The following is a 21,398-nucleotide window of genomic DNA, read 5'->3' on the forward strand; positions in this document are numbered from 1 at the left end:
ACTATGTAAGCCACACTGAGCCTGCAAATAGGTGGGAAAATGTGGGATACAAATGTAACAAACAAATAAAATAAAAACTTAAGGGAAAACAAAAAAGGAGGTTGCAAAACAGGAACACAATAATGGATGAAAAAAAATGACAAAAAAAAATAGCCGAAAGGCACAAAAAGCTCTTTAGGACCAAGCGATGTGAGGAGACAATAAAAAACAAGTCCTCTCCCCACCGCAGTAGAAAAAGAACTGATCGGGTGACATGGGTCAGCGTCACCACTAGTGAGAATCTATAAGCCTGCTTGTCCTCGGAGAATAATAATAATAATCTTTGTCTCCTTAAACAAAACTATAAGAAATGTGAAAAGAAATTCCTTTTCTCTCTACCTACCCATGACTGCTGCAAGCTCTCATTTGATTTGATTACATTTTCATTTGTTGCAGGCTCCCTGAAGCTGATTTACTTCTGGTGAGTAAGGGGGTAGAAAATGGGCTAATAATTTATTCTTTTAAGTACCATAATACTGGGCAAGGGGAGAGTTTATTTTCTTCCTCAGAAGAATTCAAAGACAAAAAGAACAAACAAAAACAAACCCTTACTCATGTAATGGATAGCAATTTCCTCACCTGTATCAATTTGAGGCAAGTAAGTTTCTGATCCAAAGTCTCAATTCGAACCATCAGCCGAGATAAAATAAGAACTTGGTTTTTGTCTGAAAGTCCCTCTCCATTCTCAAGTAGAGCTTCCAATTCACCGTCCACCTAGACAGGCAGAAAAATGTTGGGTTAGGCACTATTTTATCACCTTGAGAGTTGATCCTCTAATATTACATCTCATGTGCAATGCAAGAGCAATGGTCTGATATATTTCAGAGAACCCCACTTCATTTGTTTTTGAATATATTAACTAAGGAAAAATTATATCTTACCTGCTAATTTTCTTTTTTTTTTTTTAGTTCTACCAACCAGTCCAGACCTGTGAGTAGTTGTTTCTGCCAACTAGCAGAAGTAAACAGAGAATCAAAGTAGTTCCTCTTGATTCAACCTATAAGGCCACCGTGCATGCACAGGAATTCAGTATTTTTCCTGACAAAGCAGTGTGATATCTCCTTTAGTATAAGGCAAGTAACATATAGGCACTCCAGGATATTATTCTGTCCCTAAATGGAGGCCTGGAAACACAACTTAGAAACATAAAGGCAGAGCATATTGGAGCTCCTGCAAAGCCAAATCTGGGCAGAATAACCATCCTCTAAACATTGAAGAACCCCCAGCGTAGTCAGAATAGGATCTTCAATCAGTGCATGAATCCACAAGGCATTTTAGTACAGTTAGCACGTTTCCACCGATATGCAAGATATGTGAGCAATGCCTTGTCACAGTATCGAAGGCAGTATCTGGCATTGAAAGGCAATAGAGAGCAGGCAGAACCTGATATCGAAGCCAATGTACTGTCAAGAAAACTGAGCCAGTAGAGATATCGAAGAACCAGCAGGGCTCTGAAAGCACCAACAATACAAAACCAAAGAACTGAACTGGTACAGTCCGGATCTGGTCAATGAAGGCAATGGTGAGTAGACTGAAGCTGGCTACTGATGGCAATGGAGAACAAGACAGCCCCAGCTATAGTAGGCTATGGAATACACAGATGCCTTTGCTACTGAAGATGACGGCGTTCAGGAAGGCCCTTGCCATGGCTGACACTGGCACACAGTGACGCCACAGCCATGGTAGTCAATGTAGAGCACGGCAGCCCCTGGTCCTGAATATAATGTAGTGCAAGCAAACTCATCACCACAATTCCCTGCCATCGTAGACAAAATAGCATGTGCCAAGGCAAGAGAAGCCTGCACCCTGATAGCCAATGTAGCGCATGAAACCCTTTGCCCTGGAAGGCAAAGTAAGACTAGCAAGGTCTTTTACCTGGTAGGCCAAGTAGTGCAGGCAAGCCTTTGTCCTGGGAAACAAAGTATTACAAACCAGCCTTCGGCCTCATAGGTCAAAAAGTGGTGTAGTCCGCATAGAAGTGCCAGTAGACTAAGTACTGCCTGCAAGCTTCACCACAGAGATGAAGTAGTGCAGGCTGACCACTTTTGTGGTAGGTAATGCAGTGCAGCCTAGCCTTTGTTCAGAAGCGCAATGTAGTACAGGCAAACCCTTACCTTGGAAAGCAACATAATGCAAGAAAGCCCAGACATGACTGGCAAGCACTTTGCCATGGTAGTTAATATGATGCAGACAAGCTCTAGCCATGGTAGGCCAAGCAGAGCAAGGGACCCTTTGCCATGGTAGGCTACCCAGAGCAAGCAAGCTCTAGTCATAAAGGCAATGCAGTGCAGGCTAGACCTTTGCCATGGGGGAAATGCAATATAGGCAAGACCTTGCCATAGACAATCATCCTTGGAGGCAGAGCAGCACAGGCCTACCCTTGCTATGGCAGGCAATGCAGTACAGATAATCTTTGCCAGAGAAGGCAAAGCAGTGTCAGCAAGCCTTTGCTATGACAGACAATGAACAGTAGGGAAGCCCTTGTCATTGAATGCAAGGAAACAGAAGCTAGTCCCTTGTCAGAGCAAGCAAATAGAGCTGACAAGATCATGCTACTGAAAGCACTCTAGTGCAGGCAAGATCCATCCCTGAAGGCAAGGCAAAGCAATGCATGCCCGCCTTAGCCATCATAGGCCATGTAGTTCAGGCAAGATATAATCAATTAGGAAAATGCAGTACTGGGTAGACCATAGCACCAAAGACAACAGAATGCATCCCAGACATTTATTTATTTTATTTATTGCATTTGTATCCCACATTTTCCCACCTCTTTGCAGGCTCAATGTGGCTAACAATACATCATGAATGTTGGAAATGTATAAAAGAATATACATTTAGTATTACATAAGGATCTTGTTTAACATGATAATGATGAAATAAGATAGTAGTGTGACAAGTGAATGCTGTAAGACAATTCTGGGTATATTTGTAGGAGTTCACATTTGTTGATCTTTGTGGTATGCCTTGTTAAAGGGATGGGTCTTCAGTAGTTTGCGGAAGTTAGTTAGTTCATAGATCATTTTCAGGCTGTGCGGCAGCGCGTTCCAGAATTGTGTGCTCAAGTAGGAAAAGGTAGAGGCATGTGTTAGTTTGTATTTTAGACCTTTACAGTTGGGGAAGTGAAGATTGAGGAATGTGCGGAATGATTTTTTTGCATTCCTGGGTGGTAAGTCTATCAGGTCTGACACGTAGGCTGGGGCATCTCTGTGAATGATTTTGTGAGCTAGGGTACATATTTTGAACGTAATGCGTTCTAAGTGGGAGCCAGTGTAGCTTTTCTCGTAGGGGTTTCACATTTTCATATTTTGTTTTACCGAATATGAGTCTAGCTGTTCTGAGCTGTTTGAAGTTTCTTGATTATTTGCTCTTTGCAGCCAGCGTAGAGTGCGTTGCAGTAGTCTAGATGACTGAGTACCAATGATTGTACCAGATTGCAGAAGACGGTCCTTGGGAAGAAAGGTCTTACTCTTTTTAGTTTCCATCCAAGGCCAAAGAGTAGGACAGACAGTGTCAGCAATGGCAACAAGCCATCGCCTCCAAAAGAAATATGGTACTGGCCAGAACTTGTCACTAAAAGCAACATAAATGACAGCTAGATACTGTACCAGAAGGGCCTGTAGGGCAGGCTAGATAACCCAAATGAAGGCTATGTAGAACAGGGAAAACCATGACACTGAAGACTGCCGCTGCAAAACCAGGGCTTGCCACAGGCCATATAGCAGACAGATCTGGGCCAGGTGGCCACTGAAACCATGTATAGCCTCACCATTGCAGTCCATGAAGTGCAGGTAGAACTTGCCACCCATGACAAATAAGTGCCGAAAAGCCCATTCTAGTGAAAAGAAGTGGATAGGACTTTGGCAAAGTATAACAGACTTATTTATTTTATTAGGATTTATTTACTGCCTTTTTGAAGGAATTCACTCAAGGCGGTGTACAGTAAGAATAGATCAAACATGAGCAATAGACAATTACAACAGTAAAAATCTCCTTCTCCTTTTCTGCACATATTCAGCAGACTGCTAAAACCTGTCGTTTCTCTCTCTATAATATCACCAAAATTTGCCCTTTCTGAGCACACTACCAGAACCCTTATCCACACTCGTCACCTCTCGCTTAAACTATTGCAACTTGCTTCTCACGTCTCCCACTTACCCATCTTCCTCCTCTTCAATCTGTTCAAATTTCTGCTGCACGACTCATATTCCTCCAATGTCGCTATGCTAATATTAACCCTCTCCTCAAGTCACTTCACTGGCTTCCTATCCGTTTCCGCATACAGTTCAAACTCCTCTTATTGACTTGTAAGTGCATTCACTCTGCAGCTCCTCAGTACCTCTCCACTCTCATCTCTCCCTACACTCCTCCCCGGGAACTCCGTTCACTGGGTAAATCTCATCTGCACCCTTCTCCTCCACTGCTAACTCCAGACTCCGTTCCTTTTATCTTGCTGCACCATATGCCTGGAATAGACTTCCTGAGCCGATACATCAAGATCCATTTCTGGCCGTCTTCAAATCTAGGCTAAATGCCCACCTTTTTGATGCTGCTTTTAACTCCTAACCCATTACTCACTTGTTCAGTACCCTTATTTTATCATCCCCACCTTAGTAATTCCCTTATCTCTTACTTGTCCTGTTTGTCCTAATTAGATTGTAAGATCTGTCGAGCAGGGACTGTCTCTTCATGTTCAAGTGTACAGTGCTGCGTTATGTCTAGTAGCGCTATATAGTAACATAGTAACATAGTAGATGACGGCAGAAAAAGACCTGCACGGTCCATCCAGTCTGCCCAAGATAAACTCATGTGTATACCTTACCTTGATTTATAGAAATTAGTAGTAGTAGTAGTAGTAAAAATATTCAGATAATAATACAAAGTACGGCATAGTATACTACTTACAATGTAAACACAACACGTTATAGAACATTTTAATTGATAATGAAGGGTAAAGAAAAGATGTAACATACAGATAGGTAAGAGAGTAAGAAGAGTTAGAAAGTAAGGTGACTGATTTAAAGAAACTTGCACATGAGGTCAGAGAGATGGTTAAATATTATCTCAGCTACGGTAGGAGTGGATAAACAGGCTGCAGTATGTGCAGCACAAGTCACTCCTTGTGTGTGTGAGTTAGGGTTACCATTCGTCCGGATTTCCCCGGACATGTCCTCTTTTTGAGGGCATGTCCGGGGCGTCCGGCGGATTTTGCCTGCACCCACGTTTGTCCGGATTTCTGGACAAACGTGGGCGCGGGTGCGGGCAGGCGCGTGCGTGTGGGTGGGCGATCGGCGCCGTGGTAACCCTACTCCCGTCCCCTCCCATTCCTTACCATGTTCCCTGGTGGTCTAGTGACGTCTTCGAGGCAGGAAAGAGCCCCCTCTTTCCTGCCTGGAGCGCTGCCTCCCCTGTCTATCATCCTCCTCGGTCTGGCTGGGGATTCAAAATGGCCGCCGAGAGTTGAACTCTCGCGAGGCCACTTCAACTCTCGGTGGCCATTTTGAATCTCCAGCCAGACCGAGGAGGATGCAGCAGGCAAGGACAGGCAGCGCTCCGGGCAGGAAAGAGGGGGCTCTTTCCTGCCCCGAAGAGAAGACCCTACTAGACCACCAGGGCTAGATAGTAAGTGAGGGGGGGAATATGTGAGGGGGGGGGGGGGGGGGGAACCATGTGACGGGGGGCGGGGAATAGAGGGGCGGAACGAGGACCCGAAGGGGGCGTGGCGGGGGCGGGGTAGGGGGCGTGATATGTGTCCTCTTTTTCAGAGGACACAAAATGGTAACCCTAGTGTGAGTGAGACTAACGAGTTAGTCACTTCTTCCATTAAAGGCCTGGTTGAAAAGCCAAGCTTTCACCTGCATCCTGAAGTACAGATAGTCTTGTGTTAAGTGCAACCTTTCAGGTACTGCATTCCAGAGTGTGGGGGCTACTCTGGAGAAGGCTCGCTTGTGGGTATCACATCGAGTAATGTCTTTTGGAGAGGGTGTGGTTAGCGATAGTCCTTGAGAGGACCTTAGTGTCCTTGGCGGTGTGAGGAGGATCATCCTATTCTTCAGATTCCCAGGGCCATTTCCTTTCAGGGCCTTGAAGATAAGACAGAGTTTTAAATTTAGCCCTGTATTGTACTGGTAGCCGATGAAAATTTTGCAAACATGGTGTGATGTGGTCATGTCACTTGCAACCTTCTATGATTCTTGCTGCTGCATTCTGAATCAACTGGAGCTGGTGCAGGCCTTTTGTAGTCAGACCATTGTATAGTGCATTGCAGTAATCCGGTCTTGATGTTATCATGGCATGCACAACTGGGATAAGACTTACCTTCTTGATGTAAGGAGAGAGGCAGCATAGCTGTCGCAAATAGTAGAATAAATGGAAACCAACACTATGGAACACCTGACAGAGCAATCAGGATATCAGTTCTGAAGACAATCTAGCACTGGTCACCAAGTGCCAATAAGCAGGTATAGCCAGAACCAGTTGACCTCGCCAAAGCCAGCAGCAGATTGCCCTGGAAGGAACATACTGCAATGGGCACACTGCTATTGAAAAGGATAAAATGACCACTGCCATAATATAAGAGAGCCAGGGCAGCGAGGCATTGAATTCACTGTTGTGTTGGGACAACTCTGCCACCACAGGGCCACTAGCACATATCTCCCCCAAGAAGTTATGAAGTAGTCAGCATAGAACTATCAAAGAACTCACGGAATAGCGTGGGGTGGAGAGTGACAGCCTGATATTCGCCCCTCAAGTCAAAAATCGCAGTCCGAAGGACCCTGAAGTACCTTAGCACTGAAGACCTCACCACCTGGGCTGCAAAAAAGGACCAAAGAAAAATGAATTGTTCCTAGAAGCTTACAACTGCAGAGCACAAAGAGCAGGCAAAATATCATCTGTGCAAGGAACATGGTCAAACAAGATCTGCCACCAAAGACGATGTTCTAGAGCAGCTAACCTGGTAGCAGGAAAGGAAAAGGTAGACCAGTTTTATCAGGACTGTATACACGAAAAAAGAACCACAAAGACTCCTGAGGCAGGCCTGTGGCTGAAACACAGTACTGTGTCGAGTCTACATTACAGTTTATTTATCATACACCACTAATGTCACAGTCTCCTGGAGTCACTGGTCCACTTCCCTGTTTACATTTTGACTTTGTTGGATTTGGTGTTCATCCACTCAGGTGGACGGACTACCTCAGCAGGTGAACAACCTGCTAAACAACAGAAGAGAGGAAACCAATGTCCCATGAGAGTAACCGATAGAAGGGTAGGATTCTGGACTGGTCTGGTAGGACTAAAGGAAAAGAAAATGAGCAGGTAAAATATTTTTCCTTCCATTACATCCTTACCAGACTAGTCCAGACCTATGGGATGTAACAAAGCAGTCCAGAGAAGGGTGCGCTAGAACTGTGCAAGGTAGAAAAAGACATATTTACAAGATAAAGAAGAGATTCCCAAAGAGCAATGCACGGAAGCTTCCAAAGTCCCACAGTTCAAAGAAAATAGTATGCTCAAGGTAATAAGATGAAGAGCATAGCAGCCTCAAACAAAATCCCAATCCACAGGAATTAGGAAGAAGAAGTGGGACTACATTCCAGAGAAGGGGGACGTATGCCAACTTCACTAGACAAGCAGGAGGCTGGCAATCGAATCAATAAGAGAGAGTGCACCCTCAAAGAAGAAGTGGAAAGCCAGGCTGACAGAAACTCAGGAGAAATGATTACACAGAGTAGACAGAAAAGGGACAGAAGTCAAGAAACCAATCAAATAGCTACTAGCATTCATGGCTAAATGATCCTAAGCCACTTGGGATCGAGGGTGGAAAAGATACTCACACTCCCTCTTGTATGCAGAATTAATATGCAAAAGAGAAAATCAGAAACTTCCTTCACTAGGAAGCCCAATCCAAAACCAGGACCTAGCCAACACAGAGTGTCAAGGAACATCACCTAGACAAGGTGCTTGTGTTTATATGGGATCCTGCAGAATGTAAGTATAAGCAGGCCAGAACAAAAAAGACTGTGCTGGCAGATTGGTAAGGATACTCTAAAGACCAGGTTACACAGACCAGTGGCTGTCAGAGAAAGATGAACTGCAGCTGAGAAAAAGTAATCTGTATCCAAGGGAGTCTGAGACTGAAAAAGGAAATGTACTTTTAATAGTGGATGATACTCTTCGCACCAATATGACAAGACTCAACTCAGCCATGGAGTACTAGGCACTGAGGAGTAGAGCCCCTTTAAGGAAAAAAAGTATTTTTTTTTTTAATCTTGCTGCCCAAGAACCAAAGTTAGCCACTAGGTTTCAGCTGAGCAGCAGCTACTGTGTTCACTATTACCAAGCCATACTACCGTAGCGATTCTCACAGAGAAGTTCTTCCTGGGCCTGAGAAAGGAGTGATGCATAAAACGAACAGCACCCCACCGCGGAGAAAAAAACCAACTAAAGAGGCACGCTTGCGCAGCAGGCGGGAAGTTGTTCGTGCAAAGGAACTCTCTAGAAAGACTATTATTTTGCTTGCAAAATTTTTCCCGATTCCTGGGCCACCGTGGACGTCAACCCACATGTGAGAACAAGCAGCCTGCTTGTCCTTGGAGAACAGATGCGCCAGGAGCAGGAAAACAAGAGCAATGGGAACAAAGTCATTAGTGCAGCAGTTAAGCATACTGCTGATCCGTGCTGCCCTCCAAGTCACAGGCACTGCCAAAGAACATGGCGGATTAACAAACTGACAGGAAAATTTCTGGTGGGAGGGCGGGGGGGAATTATACAACATCAGCCACCACAAAGACTAAAAAACCAGAACCACTGGCAGGGAAGCAAAGTTCCACTGCCAACCGTCTCTTCTCATTTCACTGTCTCCACTGCCATATGCCACACAGCTAAAATCCCCAACTGAGCAGAAAGCAGAAAAAACACTCACCGCAGGAGAAAAGCAATAGCACAATTCTCTGGCAGCAGTGCAGTCTCCCAGGAGGCCCTAGCGGCTCACAAGAAGAAACTTTTCCCAGGCACAGGATTTTTATATGTCCTTTAACGCTGTCTGTTTTTGTTGTTTGTTTGTTTTTTTTTTTTTTTTGTGAGGAAGGCTACAGCACAGTCAGGAAACCCAAGGTAAAAAAAACAGAGAGAAGCGGAATTTCAGGGTAAAGCAGGGACCTGGACCACCAAGTATGTCCCTAAGGATGGCTCCTTTGGCCACACACACCCCCAGGCTCAACTGGCTAGGCCTAGCCCAGAAACACCCTCAAAAAGCCACAGAAACCAGGAGCTGGAGAGAAGCTGTCCACCACCTGCTGGAAATATACTAACTGACTGAGGGGCTGGTCGTCCAGTAGTGGCCACTGTAATTTCTGAATTACTTCCTGTGGCAAAACTGGGGACTTTCATGCTTTGTGATTTGTAAAGCTGCCCTGTGACACTTTTCTTCCCCTTCAGTATATTTCCCTTGTTTGGCTAGCAGGTGGTGTCTGTCCTCTGAATTTAGCTGTAACTGAGGTCTGTTTTCTTTTTAGCTACATTCCCAAAAAAGTAGCACGCAGTGTCATTGGACAAACACCCTCAGTGCTAATACTCTGTGCCCTGATTGGCTCTGAAGCCAAAGACCTAGCCCAGAATGTGCTAGAATTCTCCCGTCTCAGTTGGGAACATGGAGGAAGCAGACATCTGCACCGAGACCCTGTTCAACTCCTGTGAAGTTACTTTTCCTGACCTCCCCAGGTACTACTTAGGTAGTAAAAAGTGTTCAGCTAGATGTAACACCAAATCCTTGTTATTTTACCTGTTACTGTTTGAACTTTTACAGTTCACTGTTCTATTTTTTTTTTTAATAATAAACCTATTTTAGTTTGTTAGGTCTGTTGTCCTGGACTGACTAAGAATCCTGGTAGTTTGTATTCTCAGTCTGTTGGTGTTTTCCAGGAACTGTGGGACCCCAGGGATTGTGGCCCAAGTGCCCCTAGAAACCACCAAGGAAATAACTTGCGGGTGGGAGGCAAGCAGGACCCAGCAGGTGGGTGGAGGGTATGCCAGTGTAGACACAAGTGTGTAGGTGCAGATGGGCCTGGGAAGGATTCCCTCCAGGTAGCCATAGGGTTAACTCTCAAGTGACTGCTAGGGATAGTACTCAGGCGTTGCGTGACACTCCCACATTCCACCTCAATCAAAACTAATCTTGGATTCTGGTGACATGAGACGTCATAATTGGTCAGCAATTTTCCCCCTATTTTAGTAGACATTAAGGATAACTACAACCCTCCCCTACCCACACTCAAAAATCTGAACAATATCTCCTTAGAATCACTAGCCATAGCTGACCTAAGCTACTTAAGACCCAAACTGGGGTCCTTTCACATAGCAATATATACAGTACTGCCACCTGGACAATCTCTTCAGCGTTGCTTTTTTTTTTAACAACTTCATCAAAGTTAAGTTTTAAAAAAATTGACATGATTAATAGCACATTTACTAGCAAACTCAAACAAACATGTATGAAGGGAACATCTCCTTGTCAACATTAAAAAAAAAAAAAAAATAATTATATATATATACATGAACTCACTGAATCTTTTTTGCGAGATCGTTCCTTCTTCATTTTCCCTCCAGCAGCACGGATGCTGACTCTGTTCTCGCCTCCAAGGTAACCCCGGCAGTGTGCTGAACCACAAAAGCACTTCTGAGCTTCTTTGCTGCTCCAGGAAACAAAAGACGTTTTAGTGACTGAGGTAACACGTACACATAGGCCACTGAAAGTGAACTACCATACTATGTTAACTTATATATATCTATAGGATAGATATAGATATCTATATTACATCTATTTCCCAACATTAGCCCCCTCAGGTTCAATGTAGCTTACTTAACAATTAGAAAGGCATAAACATGTTCAAAACATATTAACAGAAAGTAAAATCCATCATATAATGTTAGACTAGTAAAACTTGAGTTAGGAACAGATATAATTAAATACTTAGTGATTTAAGCTAGATAATTGAAATATAGAGGAAAAAGGTAAAGGGCTAAGATTAACTGGGACAGAACAGTCAGGAAACCCAAGGTAAAAAAACAAAACAAAACAACAACAGAGAGAAGGGGAATTTCAGGGTGAAGCAGGGACCTATTTAACCTATTGGATTCCAGGAAATTCACTAGCCTTTCCTTCAGCATTGCTTCCATTACTTTTCCAATAACCGAGATGAGGCTTACCGGCCTGTAGTTTCCAGCTTCTTCTCTGTCACCACTTTTGTGAAGAGGGACCACATCCGCTCTTCTCCAATCCCAAGGAACCTCCTCCATCTCCAAGGATTTATTAAACAAATCTTTAAGAGGACCCACTAGAACCTCTCTGAGCTCCTGTGATTTATACTGATACTATGCTAACTTTAAAACAGCCCTCTTAAATGCTTGCCCATAGAACTATAACAGAAACTTTATGTGTTAATTAAAACTATTCCTTAAACTCCTTTACTAAGTGAGCAGAGTAACTTAAAATAAAGTCCTTGAAGTTACCTATTTAACTCTAAGTCTACCTTTCTCACGTTTAAGAACAATTTCCCAGCAAATTCTGCCAGTGAAGATTTTTTCCTTCTGTGGAAGCCCTCACACAGCACCCTCTTCTGGACAAGGGGAACTCAGTCCTGTCTTAACGTATATGCTTATGCTTCCTTAATGATTCACACTTCAAACACTATACCAGTAGGGCCCTTTGAAACTTTTCTTTTTTTTTATTATTTATTTATACATTTACATTTATATCAAAGCAAGGTTAACACACTTGTCAAGAAAATAACTATACTGTTCAGCAAAATTATAGCAAGTTACAAACACCAAATAACTAAAGAATTACATAGCAAGTTAATCAAAGTCCTCATTAATAGGATTCAAAATTTACCATTGTGGATAATAAAGGAAAGAAAAAGAATTTCTCAAGTAAGCTAAACTAGGCTGGATTTCCATTTAAGAAAGTCAAAGTACCCTTTCTTCACATAGAGCTCATACTAATTACTCCCCTGACCTTTTGCAGCCAAGAAGGAGGAGAGCTGAGACGGATCATAGAAGACATACTTATTAGATTGATATTTAATCCGACATTTACAAGGGTACTTTAAGAAGAAAGAAGCATCTAACTGAATTACACCTGGACGCATAAGTAAAAATCTTTGTCTCCGTTTTTGAGTTTCTTTAGTCACATCAGGGAAGAGATGCACCTTCAATCCAAGAAAGCTTTTATGGAAACTTTTCTTTTTAATCAGTCACTGTGTTTGACTGACAGATAACTGAACAGTGTTGATCTTAAAAGGAAAACTCTTGCAAGAGGTTCTCTCCAAAGGTTACTTTCTCTAGCAAATAATTTTAACCAGATATTCACAACTATGACCCTACCTTGTTTTCTACTTGTATTGATATATATGTCTTTGAAATGGCTAAAGTTAAAAAGTCTAAACTGATGCTTCCTGGGCCTATTAGTCGTGCTTTATACTATGGTAACTTTAAAATAGTCGCCTTAAATGCTAGCCTATGGAAATGTTCAACTGGAAGCAGATGGGAGATGAGGTAGTTGATAACAAATCCTAGTAGCTTCACATCCCAATAGTTCTCTGCATTGATACTTGAGCACCTTCCCTTGATGTGCTCTTGACCAGCCAATTGTCCAAGTAGGGAAACGTGAACTTTCAGTCTGCATAGTGATGCATTTTGTGAACATTCTAGGAGACAACACAAGGCCAATGGGCAGGACATGATACTGGTAGTGGTGTTTCCTCACCTGAAATACTTCCTTTGCTTGGTCGGGCATGAATATGGGTATAAGCATCCTTTAAGTGCAGAGAGAAAAAGCCAATAGGTTTTCTCAATCATGGGAAAAAGGGTGCCCAAGGAAATGTAAATAATTGTCACAAATTGAATGCAGTGAAAAACAGGTTCAGGCTTTTTAAGCAAACTAGGCCTGTAAAATCATAGGATCTCTCAGTCCTGATACTTCACTGAAGAAATGTGACAGCCTGATCACGCTTGGCAGAGTTACAAAGTTGACAAGGGTTGTGTACAGCTGGACATAGGCATGCTGAGAAACTATCTATATAAATAAAATCCCCCCTCAGACGTTCTGAAGCTCACTCCATCTGTCCTGAACTCCTGTCCTCCTGGTAGGCTAGGCTATTCGGACTACTCACCCTCAGTCTCAGCCACACCCATCTGGGCCGTAGGCCACGCCCCATCTGCACATAAAAAGCACCCTCAACGTTCTAAAGCACACTCTGAGGCTTCAACAGTTCGTATGTTCGAAGCTCTGTAACCATTTTAAAGCACACTACATCTCTGCCCCGCCCTTACCTATCAGAGAAGTGAGGAGTGTAACAGCTGCACCGCTCTGACCTATCAAAGGGAACTGAAACAGGAAAAGGGAGGAGCATCACACCGAATGACGGACCTATCAGAGGGAAGTCAAATAGAAGAAGGGAGGAGCGTCAGAGGCCAAGGGGACGGCCGTATCTACGTCTCATAGGTTTCCTTGCTTTCTTTTCAGTGTATTGCAGCTGCAGCCACTTAGGTAAGTCTAGCAAGCCTGTCAGCTACTGAATACAGAAAGCAAAAGATAGCATGTGGGAACTTGCTCCATTTTGTTCTCTGGAATGCAGTGATTATTATACAAATGGTCTTGCTTTCATTATTTTGGTAGGGGCTGCCTTCATGACTGTCCACAGTCCCCCCAGTCCTGACAACTGACAGGGGGGACAGGGAAGGACACTCACTGTCTCACATACGCACTCGCACACACTCACTCACACATACACACACGCTCTCTCACAGACACACTCACACCCACTCTCTGTCACACACACACACTTGCACATTCTCACTCTCACAGACACTCTCTCAAACATACACACTCCGCGCAAAACCTTGCTAACGCCCGTTTCATTTCAGCCAGAAACGGGCCGTTTTTACTAGTAAAAAATAATTGGGCCAGGTGCAGAAAAGTTAAATTTAAGGATGAGCGAAGCTTGGAGATAAGAAAAACTTGCTAAGGTTGAAACTTGGTCCTAATTGGATGAGAGATAAGCAAACTCTCCGAAGTAGAAACTTGGTCATAATTGGATGTATGTGCCAATTATAACGAAAGTGCAGGTGGGAAAGTAAAATGTTCATAGGGATCTATGGGAACAAAAAAGTATAAAAAGTCTGATACCTAAGCAGTGCCTCGGAGAAGCCAGTAACCTGTGAAGGCATATGCCATGTGTTACGACGTGCTGCTCTCCCAATAGCTGAATGCCTGTACTGCGATGCCTTTCTGTGTAAAGCTTGCCTTTCTGTAAGTATGAAATAAACTTATAAATCTATCCCAGCATGTCCTTCTGATTATGGAGCTCGACGTCAGAGTAATTAGTGGGAACACGCTAATTATTAACAGAAATCATCCTGAACTTTACTTTGACCAGATATTTGTTAAGGCTCCTTAGGGTCTAAGATGGGACAGAACCCCACCCCCCCATCTTTTGGGGTATGAGTAGGTACTTGGAATAAAATCCCTTCCCTTCTTCCCCTAATAAGCCTTTAGAAGGGAAGAGAGTTACAAACACTTCCCTGTGCTGAGAGCAAAAGTTTGCTGTTCTCGGTGGGCAATTTACAGGGGAGGAGTTTGATGCCAACTGAAAGGTGTAACCTGCTCAAATTATTTGTAGAACTTACTGGTTTGAAGTTGCATGGGGCCACCTTGCTTGGGGAAAAAACTAGCCTCCCTCCTCCTACTAGTAGGTCATCCAGGATACTTTTATGGTAGTTATGCTCTCTTGGAGCCACTTAAAAGTTCATCCCCTGCTTAGACTGGGGAGCTTGCTGGTTCTTCTGAGTCCACTGCTGCTGACAGGAGCACAGAGGCTGGCCTGCTGATGAGGGTGGGAGGAAGGGACAAACCTATGCCTTTGAGAGTACTGCGTACCTTTTTGTCTCCCCCCCCTCCCCCCCCCCGAAAACCTCCAAAATGTAGAGGCCACAGGAGTGGGCTCTGTTATCTTCTTGATGAAGTCTGCCACCTCTTCCACCTTGTCCCAAAAAAGGTTACTGACTTGGCAAGTAGAGAGGTGTGGCAGCCGTGTTAGTCCACTCTTAAAGGTTATCAATAGAAATTAAACAAAATAAAACATGGAAAAGAAAATAAGATGATACCTTTTTTTATTGGACATAACTTAATACATTTCTTGATTAGCTTTCGAAGGTTGCCCTTCTTCGTCAGATCGGAAATAAGCAAATGTGTTAGCAGATAGTATATATAAAAGAAACATCAAAGCATTACTTTGACAGTCTGACAGAGTGGGAGGGTGGGGGTATGCATGGGGCCATCAAAGCATTTCATTGATATTCTAATAGGATGGGTGTTGGTAGGTGAGAGGAGGGTAATAAACAGAGAAATAAACAGAGAAATACAGCTTTATGGTTTATAATGGGTTAGAAAACCCAGATCCTTATTAAGTCCTGTTTGTTGGGTGTCAAAATATTCAATCATTCTTATTTCAAAGGTCTTACTTTCCTGTATTGTTTTAAAATTACCTCTCAGTATTCTTACTGTGAAATCACTGGTGCAGTGTTCTGATCTTGTAAAGTGTTGGCCCACAGGGGTGGGGGCTTGACTGGCACTGGCTATTTTCATGTGATGTCTGTGCAGATTGAATCTTGTCTTAAGCATCTGGCCTGTTTCTCCAATATAGCATCCTTCGTTTCATTTTTTACACTGAATGATATATACCACATTGGAAGATGAGCATGTAAAATAGTCCTTTATGTTGAATAGTTTTCCTTTGTGAATGACTGTGGGGTCTTGTGAAATGTTTTGGCATAGTTTGCAGCTGGCTGTCTTACAAGGAAACGTGCCCTTTTCTTTTTCCATCTGTGTTGGGAGTTTACTTCTGATCAGCCTGTGTTTTAAGTTTGGTGGCTATCGGAAGGCCAGCACTGGTGGGGATGGGAATCTCTTTTTCAGTAATTCATCTTCCTGGAGTAGCGGCTGTAGGTCTCTTATGATTTTCCTCAGTTTCTCCAGCTCTGGGTTGTATGTCACTACAAGGGGAATTCTGTCTGTGGCTTTTTTTTTTTCTTTGTACTGTAGCAGATTTTCCCTGGGTGTTTTGAGGGAGGAGGCAATATTCTTGGAGATTATTTTGGGGTTGTAGCCTGTTTGAAGAATGAAGTCAGGGTTTCAAGGTGTCTGTCTCTATCCTCTGGGTCCGAGCAGATACGGTGGTATCTTGTTGCTTGGCTGTAAATAATGGATCTTTTTGTATATGAAGGGTGGAAGCTGGAGTTGTGGAGGCAGCTGCATCTGTCTGTGGGTTTCTTGTATATAGATGTTTGTACATAGCCATCATTGATGGTTTTCTAACCCATTATAAACCATAAAGCTGTATTTCTCTGTTTATTACCCTCCTCTCACCTACCAACACCCATCCTGTTAGAATATCAATGAAATGCTTTGATGTCCCCATGCATACCCTCACCCTCCCACTCTGTCAGACTGTCAAAGTAATGCTTTGATGTTTCTTTTATATATACTATCTGCTAACACATTTGCTTATTTCCGATCTGACGAAGAAGGGCAACCTTCGAAAGCTAATCAAGAAATGTATTAAGTTATGTCCAATAAAAAAGGTATCATCTTATTTTCTTTTCCATGTTTTATTTTAATTTCTATTGATGACTTGGCAAGGGAAGTCCACCAGCTCTTCCTGAACTGCTGGTTCAAGGTCCACAGGCGCGTGCGCACAGCCCTGAGATTCTGTGCATGCCAATACTAGCAGTAGAAAGCCTGGATGCCACATCAAAAGTATCAAGAGTAGCCCAAGCCAGATGCTCCTTGTTCTCTTTCTGCTTAGTGGCTACCTGGTGAAGGCATGTGAGAGCGTATCTGAAATGTCAAGCAAAGTGCCTATGAAGGACTTCAAGTATATGCTTGTGTAGAAAAGGATTGAATGAGGGAAATGAGTATTAAGCCCTTTAAACATTCTTCCCCAAAGACTCCAGAGTACGAGCATCGCAACCTGGGGGAACCAAAGCATGGGTCCTCGAACGTCTGGCTCTTTTGAGAGTGGAATTACAATTATGGATTTCCAAACCCAGGAGCCTTCTGGGTCCTATACATGGAGTCCATCTTCTTAGGGACAACCTGCACAGATATCCCATTTCTTCATCTGTGTCTCCTTCAAGATGTTGTGAACAGGCACTGTCATAGCTTCCTTAGAAGGAGCTCTGGGCTCATCCTCAACTTCCAACTTAAATAAATGGCCTCCATTTCCTCCCTTTGGGGGGGTGGGGGTGTATTTCCTCCTCTCCTGCAGCAGGAAAGGATCTGAAGGAATGCTATGGAACCTCTACTCCAAAATAAATCCTCCGACTCCTCCTCAGATGCCCAGGAACAGTCTAATAGACTCAGTGAAGAAATAATTGTGGGTGGTCTGGGTCTGCATCAGCATCGGCCTTCTGAAAAGTTTTCTAGGGCCAGAGTGAGGGCGCAGAGGTGTGGGTCCTATTTGGGACTCCGGGGTAGCTTCCTCCCCCGATGGGATGGAGAGTACCACCGCAGTCAGTCAGTGCTGGCCCCAATGCCCGGTGAGCACCAGCATCAACGAACACACAACAGGTAGAGCATAAGTCTCAAAGATAGGCTAGAGCAGTTCCACAGTTGGCGCAAGTGCTCTCAATGCTTCACCATCACAACGCCTCAGGATGTGCTCCAGCTCCTCTTGTAGCATGACCATGAACTGCTCTTTGAGGGTAGGCATCAGTACAGGTAGGGTGGTGCCGGTGTGGGGACAGCCTGCACAGATTTTGGTGCCGAACTGAAGTGGTGTCCCATCTTCAGGGAGACTGGTGTTTTGGCAGCGCTTTAACAGAAGGAACTATCCTCCCAGGGCTGACACTTCTCAGGAACTGACAACGCTGATGTCCCAGAGTTCCTGGAACCATGCTTTGAGGAGAACTGATATTGGTGGTAATTTGCCTTTGCTCAGTCCCCAGCATCAGAGTCCTTCAGTGCCAAAGAGGACAAAGCGGATTCCACATGTCCTCAGTGTCGGGTCCAAAGATGCTTGGCCTGGACGGTTCCTACCGGCACTTGACCTTGAGGCGGGGGACCTTCTCAATGACAATGTGTCGCCAGTGTCTAGTTCAGCTTCAGAAGCCGTGGGGACCAATGCTCTTGATGCCACTGTATCAGATTTCTGCATGCCAAAAAGTTACTCACGCAGTTTCTCTACTTTCCTGAGTTCTCTACTGCATTTGAGGACACAGAAAAGAGTCATGGTCACACCCTAAACATTTTAGGCATATGTCACATGGGTCAGTCGCAGACATGGCTCTAATACAGTCTGTGCACCGTTCAAACCCATTGGCAAGCTTCTGGAACATACATGCACCCCTTGATCGACCTTCCGCCCAGAAATGCCAATCCTGCTGCTCGTTCCTATCTCCATCTGCACTTCCCAAACTGTAAGGGTGTCAGGTACAAGAGGATCTTCGCCTCGTCCTTCCGCTATTGGAGTCCTAAGCACTGGAATGCACTCCTGCAACACCATAAAACCCAAGCGGACCACTCCCTCTTCAAGAAGTTGTTAAAGTCCTATTACTTTGCCAAGACTTACTCCCCACTTTTCACCGTTGACTGATGCACTCTCCTTGACCCTTACCCTGTTAGATTCACCCTGTTAGATGTTTTTCATCCTGCCTCCTCCTTGTATACTTTTCTAAGTTTCCTATTTTGTGATTTTATTTAACTTTTTGTAAGCCACATTGTGCCTGCATGTGTGGGAATATGTGGGATATAAGCAAGCCATAAATAAATAAATAGCTGTGGTGAAAACAAATGGCTCAATGATGGAAAGAACAGAAAGACAACCACCCTCCCTCCTCTTTTTATTTTTTTTTTTTTTATATCCCGGCCAGGAGTTCAGGCCCAAAATGGCTGCAAGCCCCAGAAAAGGAAAGAAAATAAAAAGTCCAAAAGACTAAGAAAAAGTGGAAAGGGAAAGAGAAACTACAAATAAAAGAAGTCCTGTAGAACACAGATGAAAGCAAGAAGGCAAAAATATTCCAAAAACCCAAGTTTAACTCACTGCCATGATGGGAGATGCATCTTTTCAGCTCTGCCAAGAAAGTAAAACTGTGGGTCCTGCACAACTTGGGCAGGTGGGATGGCACTCATGCATGCGTGGTGTGGGCCTACCAAAGACTTTATTAATAGAACGCTGGGTAGCGTCCGCACTAGGGCTCTGTCAGGGAATGTCAGAAAGATATGTAAGATACTATGTCTTGCTTGTTCTTGAAGAAAACCAGTTATGTCGCAGCACATAACTAGTTATGTTGCCGGTTTATAACATAACCAGTTATGTGCTGGCTTTGAATATATCAACATTCTATACATTTATTTTTCTAAAATGGATGTTTATGCTGCCCCCACTCAGTGCATAAACGCCCACTTGTGTATTTTAGAAAAGCCTCTACACCTGCAGATTGTTTAAAAATACTACTGAAACTGGAGACGTCACGACTTGTACATCTCAATTTTGACTTTTTAAACTGAGACTGCATATATTTTTATTCGTATGCTTTGCTTTATTTATGCCAATTTTTATGCTTGTATTAGATTGCTACTTGTTTCCACATGATGTTAGTGGGAAAGAAATATATGATTTTTCTAAATACATATTCTGGAGATAATTCAGGCTGTGACAGTGAGAATGAGCATGTGTGTGAAAATTCCAAAATTTGCCTCTTTCATTTAGCCTTAATACTTGTTTGCCTCATGGAACACATTTGATATCTGGTATTTTTCTGTTTTGTGGATCTTCCTACCTGTGGCAGGGATGTTGTATTCTATTTTTGGAGTTGTTTTATCTTGCTCTTCCTTGCTTTTTGTTCTGTATGTATTCAATAGAATAACATTTTTATTAATAGTATGGGAGATGGGAGGGTAGGTGGGGATTGAGTTGGGAGGGATTGGTATCTGGGGAGGACTGTATATATATTGTTGGGTGATGAAGGCAAGGGGGTTATTCAGCTTATGGAAAATTGTTGAACTGTTATGATGTTTGTACTATTCTGCACTTTTGTGTTCAATAAAAATTGTTTAATTAAAAGAAACAACCCCCCCCCCCCAAACTTATTTCCCTACCTAGGGCCCATTAATAGATGATAATGAACTACTTCCTGACCCCAAGAGTTTCCACTGCCAGAACCTGATAGTCAGACTATCTCCATTTTTTTTGCTATCCCTCTCCTTATTCTTGGGCACTGGTTGGTAACATATGTAGACAGATCTCAGGAGAACCTGAACCTCATATAGCAGGATGTAACACTCTGCCTGATACAAGGAATATATCTCTGACCAAGGGACAAAAATAGCAGTGGTGTATGTCGTCACCAGTTCAGCAGCACAGCCCTAGACCGTTCTATGTTGCTTAGGGAAGCAAAGCCAGGGGGATTGTTCAAATACTTCCATAGTATGCTGGCAGGAGTTCTTTTATTATATTCAGGAAAAACTGTAGTTGAAATGATAAAAATAAATTCTCACTTTTCATACACTGAATGACATTCATGAGGAAATCTAACAAAGCTTTATGATGATAGCTTGTGTTTCCTTATGTAGAAAGACAAATTTGTTTTTTCCTATCTTGTGTAGTTCTATGGAGGCAAAGAGAGGGCAAAGCTCATTCCATCCTCCTCAATCTCTCTTCAGCCTACTAAAAAGCTCCAGAGGGGTACAACTGGAAGCAGATGGGAGATGGGGTAACAGTCTCATTTCTGTTAATGGGCATATTTGAAGGCAGAGAGGACATTAATAGAACATCTCCACTGGCCCCTACTGCGCATACCAAATATCTTCTTTTGGACAGGAACAGTATCTTGTTGTGCCAAATGTTTTGTGAATATCTCCTTTTGTGATGGTTGTTTTTTTTCACACTATTTGGCCTTCGCAGACCATAATTAATTTAAAACAATTATGCCCATGGGAGAAAAGTACTTCTTTTTCTTAGTCAACACTCATTTCACGTTTCCAGATCTTAAATACATTAAGGTAATATTGAAATGCAAATAGTCTGATGGCAGAAAACAACTGCAAAGTAAACTAGTCTCACTATTTCCATTTCCTGTTGCAATGCCACAGTCCCCACTAAAACTTTGGTATCACTTTCAGGTCCCTAAAATTAAGAATTTTCCCAGCTTATCTCCTACAATGGGAAGCTGTTGCATTTCTTTGTCAAATTCTATCATTTCCTTCTTTTACTGATGTCTACCCAATATTATTTCCTAATTGCATGGTATTTCATATTTTGAATCAAGGATAGCTATATTTTAACTATACTGCAGGTCTGTCATAA

At 43.2% G+C, this 21,398-nt stretch overlaps 1 protein-coding gene across 1 annotated transcript in view; it reads right to left on the reverse strand.

The window, feature by feature from the left end:
- The window catches only part of SETD2 (SET domain containing 2, histone lysine methyltransferase), a 482,526-nt gene that overhangs the window by 273,712 nt on the left and 187,416 nt on the right, over window positions 1–21,398 (reverse strand). Inside the window, 2 exon segments of the mRNA XM_030196916.1 lie at window positions 619–753; window positions 10,598–10,724. Of these exon segments, the coding sequence (XP_030052776.1) occupies window positions 619–753; window positions 10,598–10,724 (262 nt within the window).

Source organism: Microcaecilia unicolor, chromosome 1 (assembly GCF_901765095.1).
Source record: "Microcaecilia unicolor chromosome 1, aMicUni1.1, whole genome shotgun sequence".
Classification (NCBI taxonomy): domain Eukaryota; kingdom Metazoa; phylum Chordata; class Amphibia; order Gymnophiona; family Siphonopidae; genus Microcaecilia; species Microcaecilia unicolor.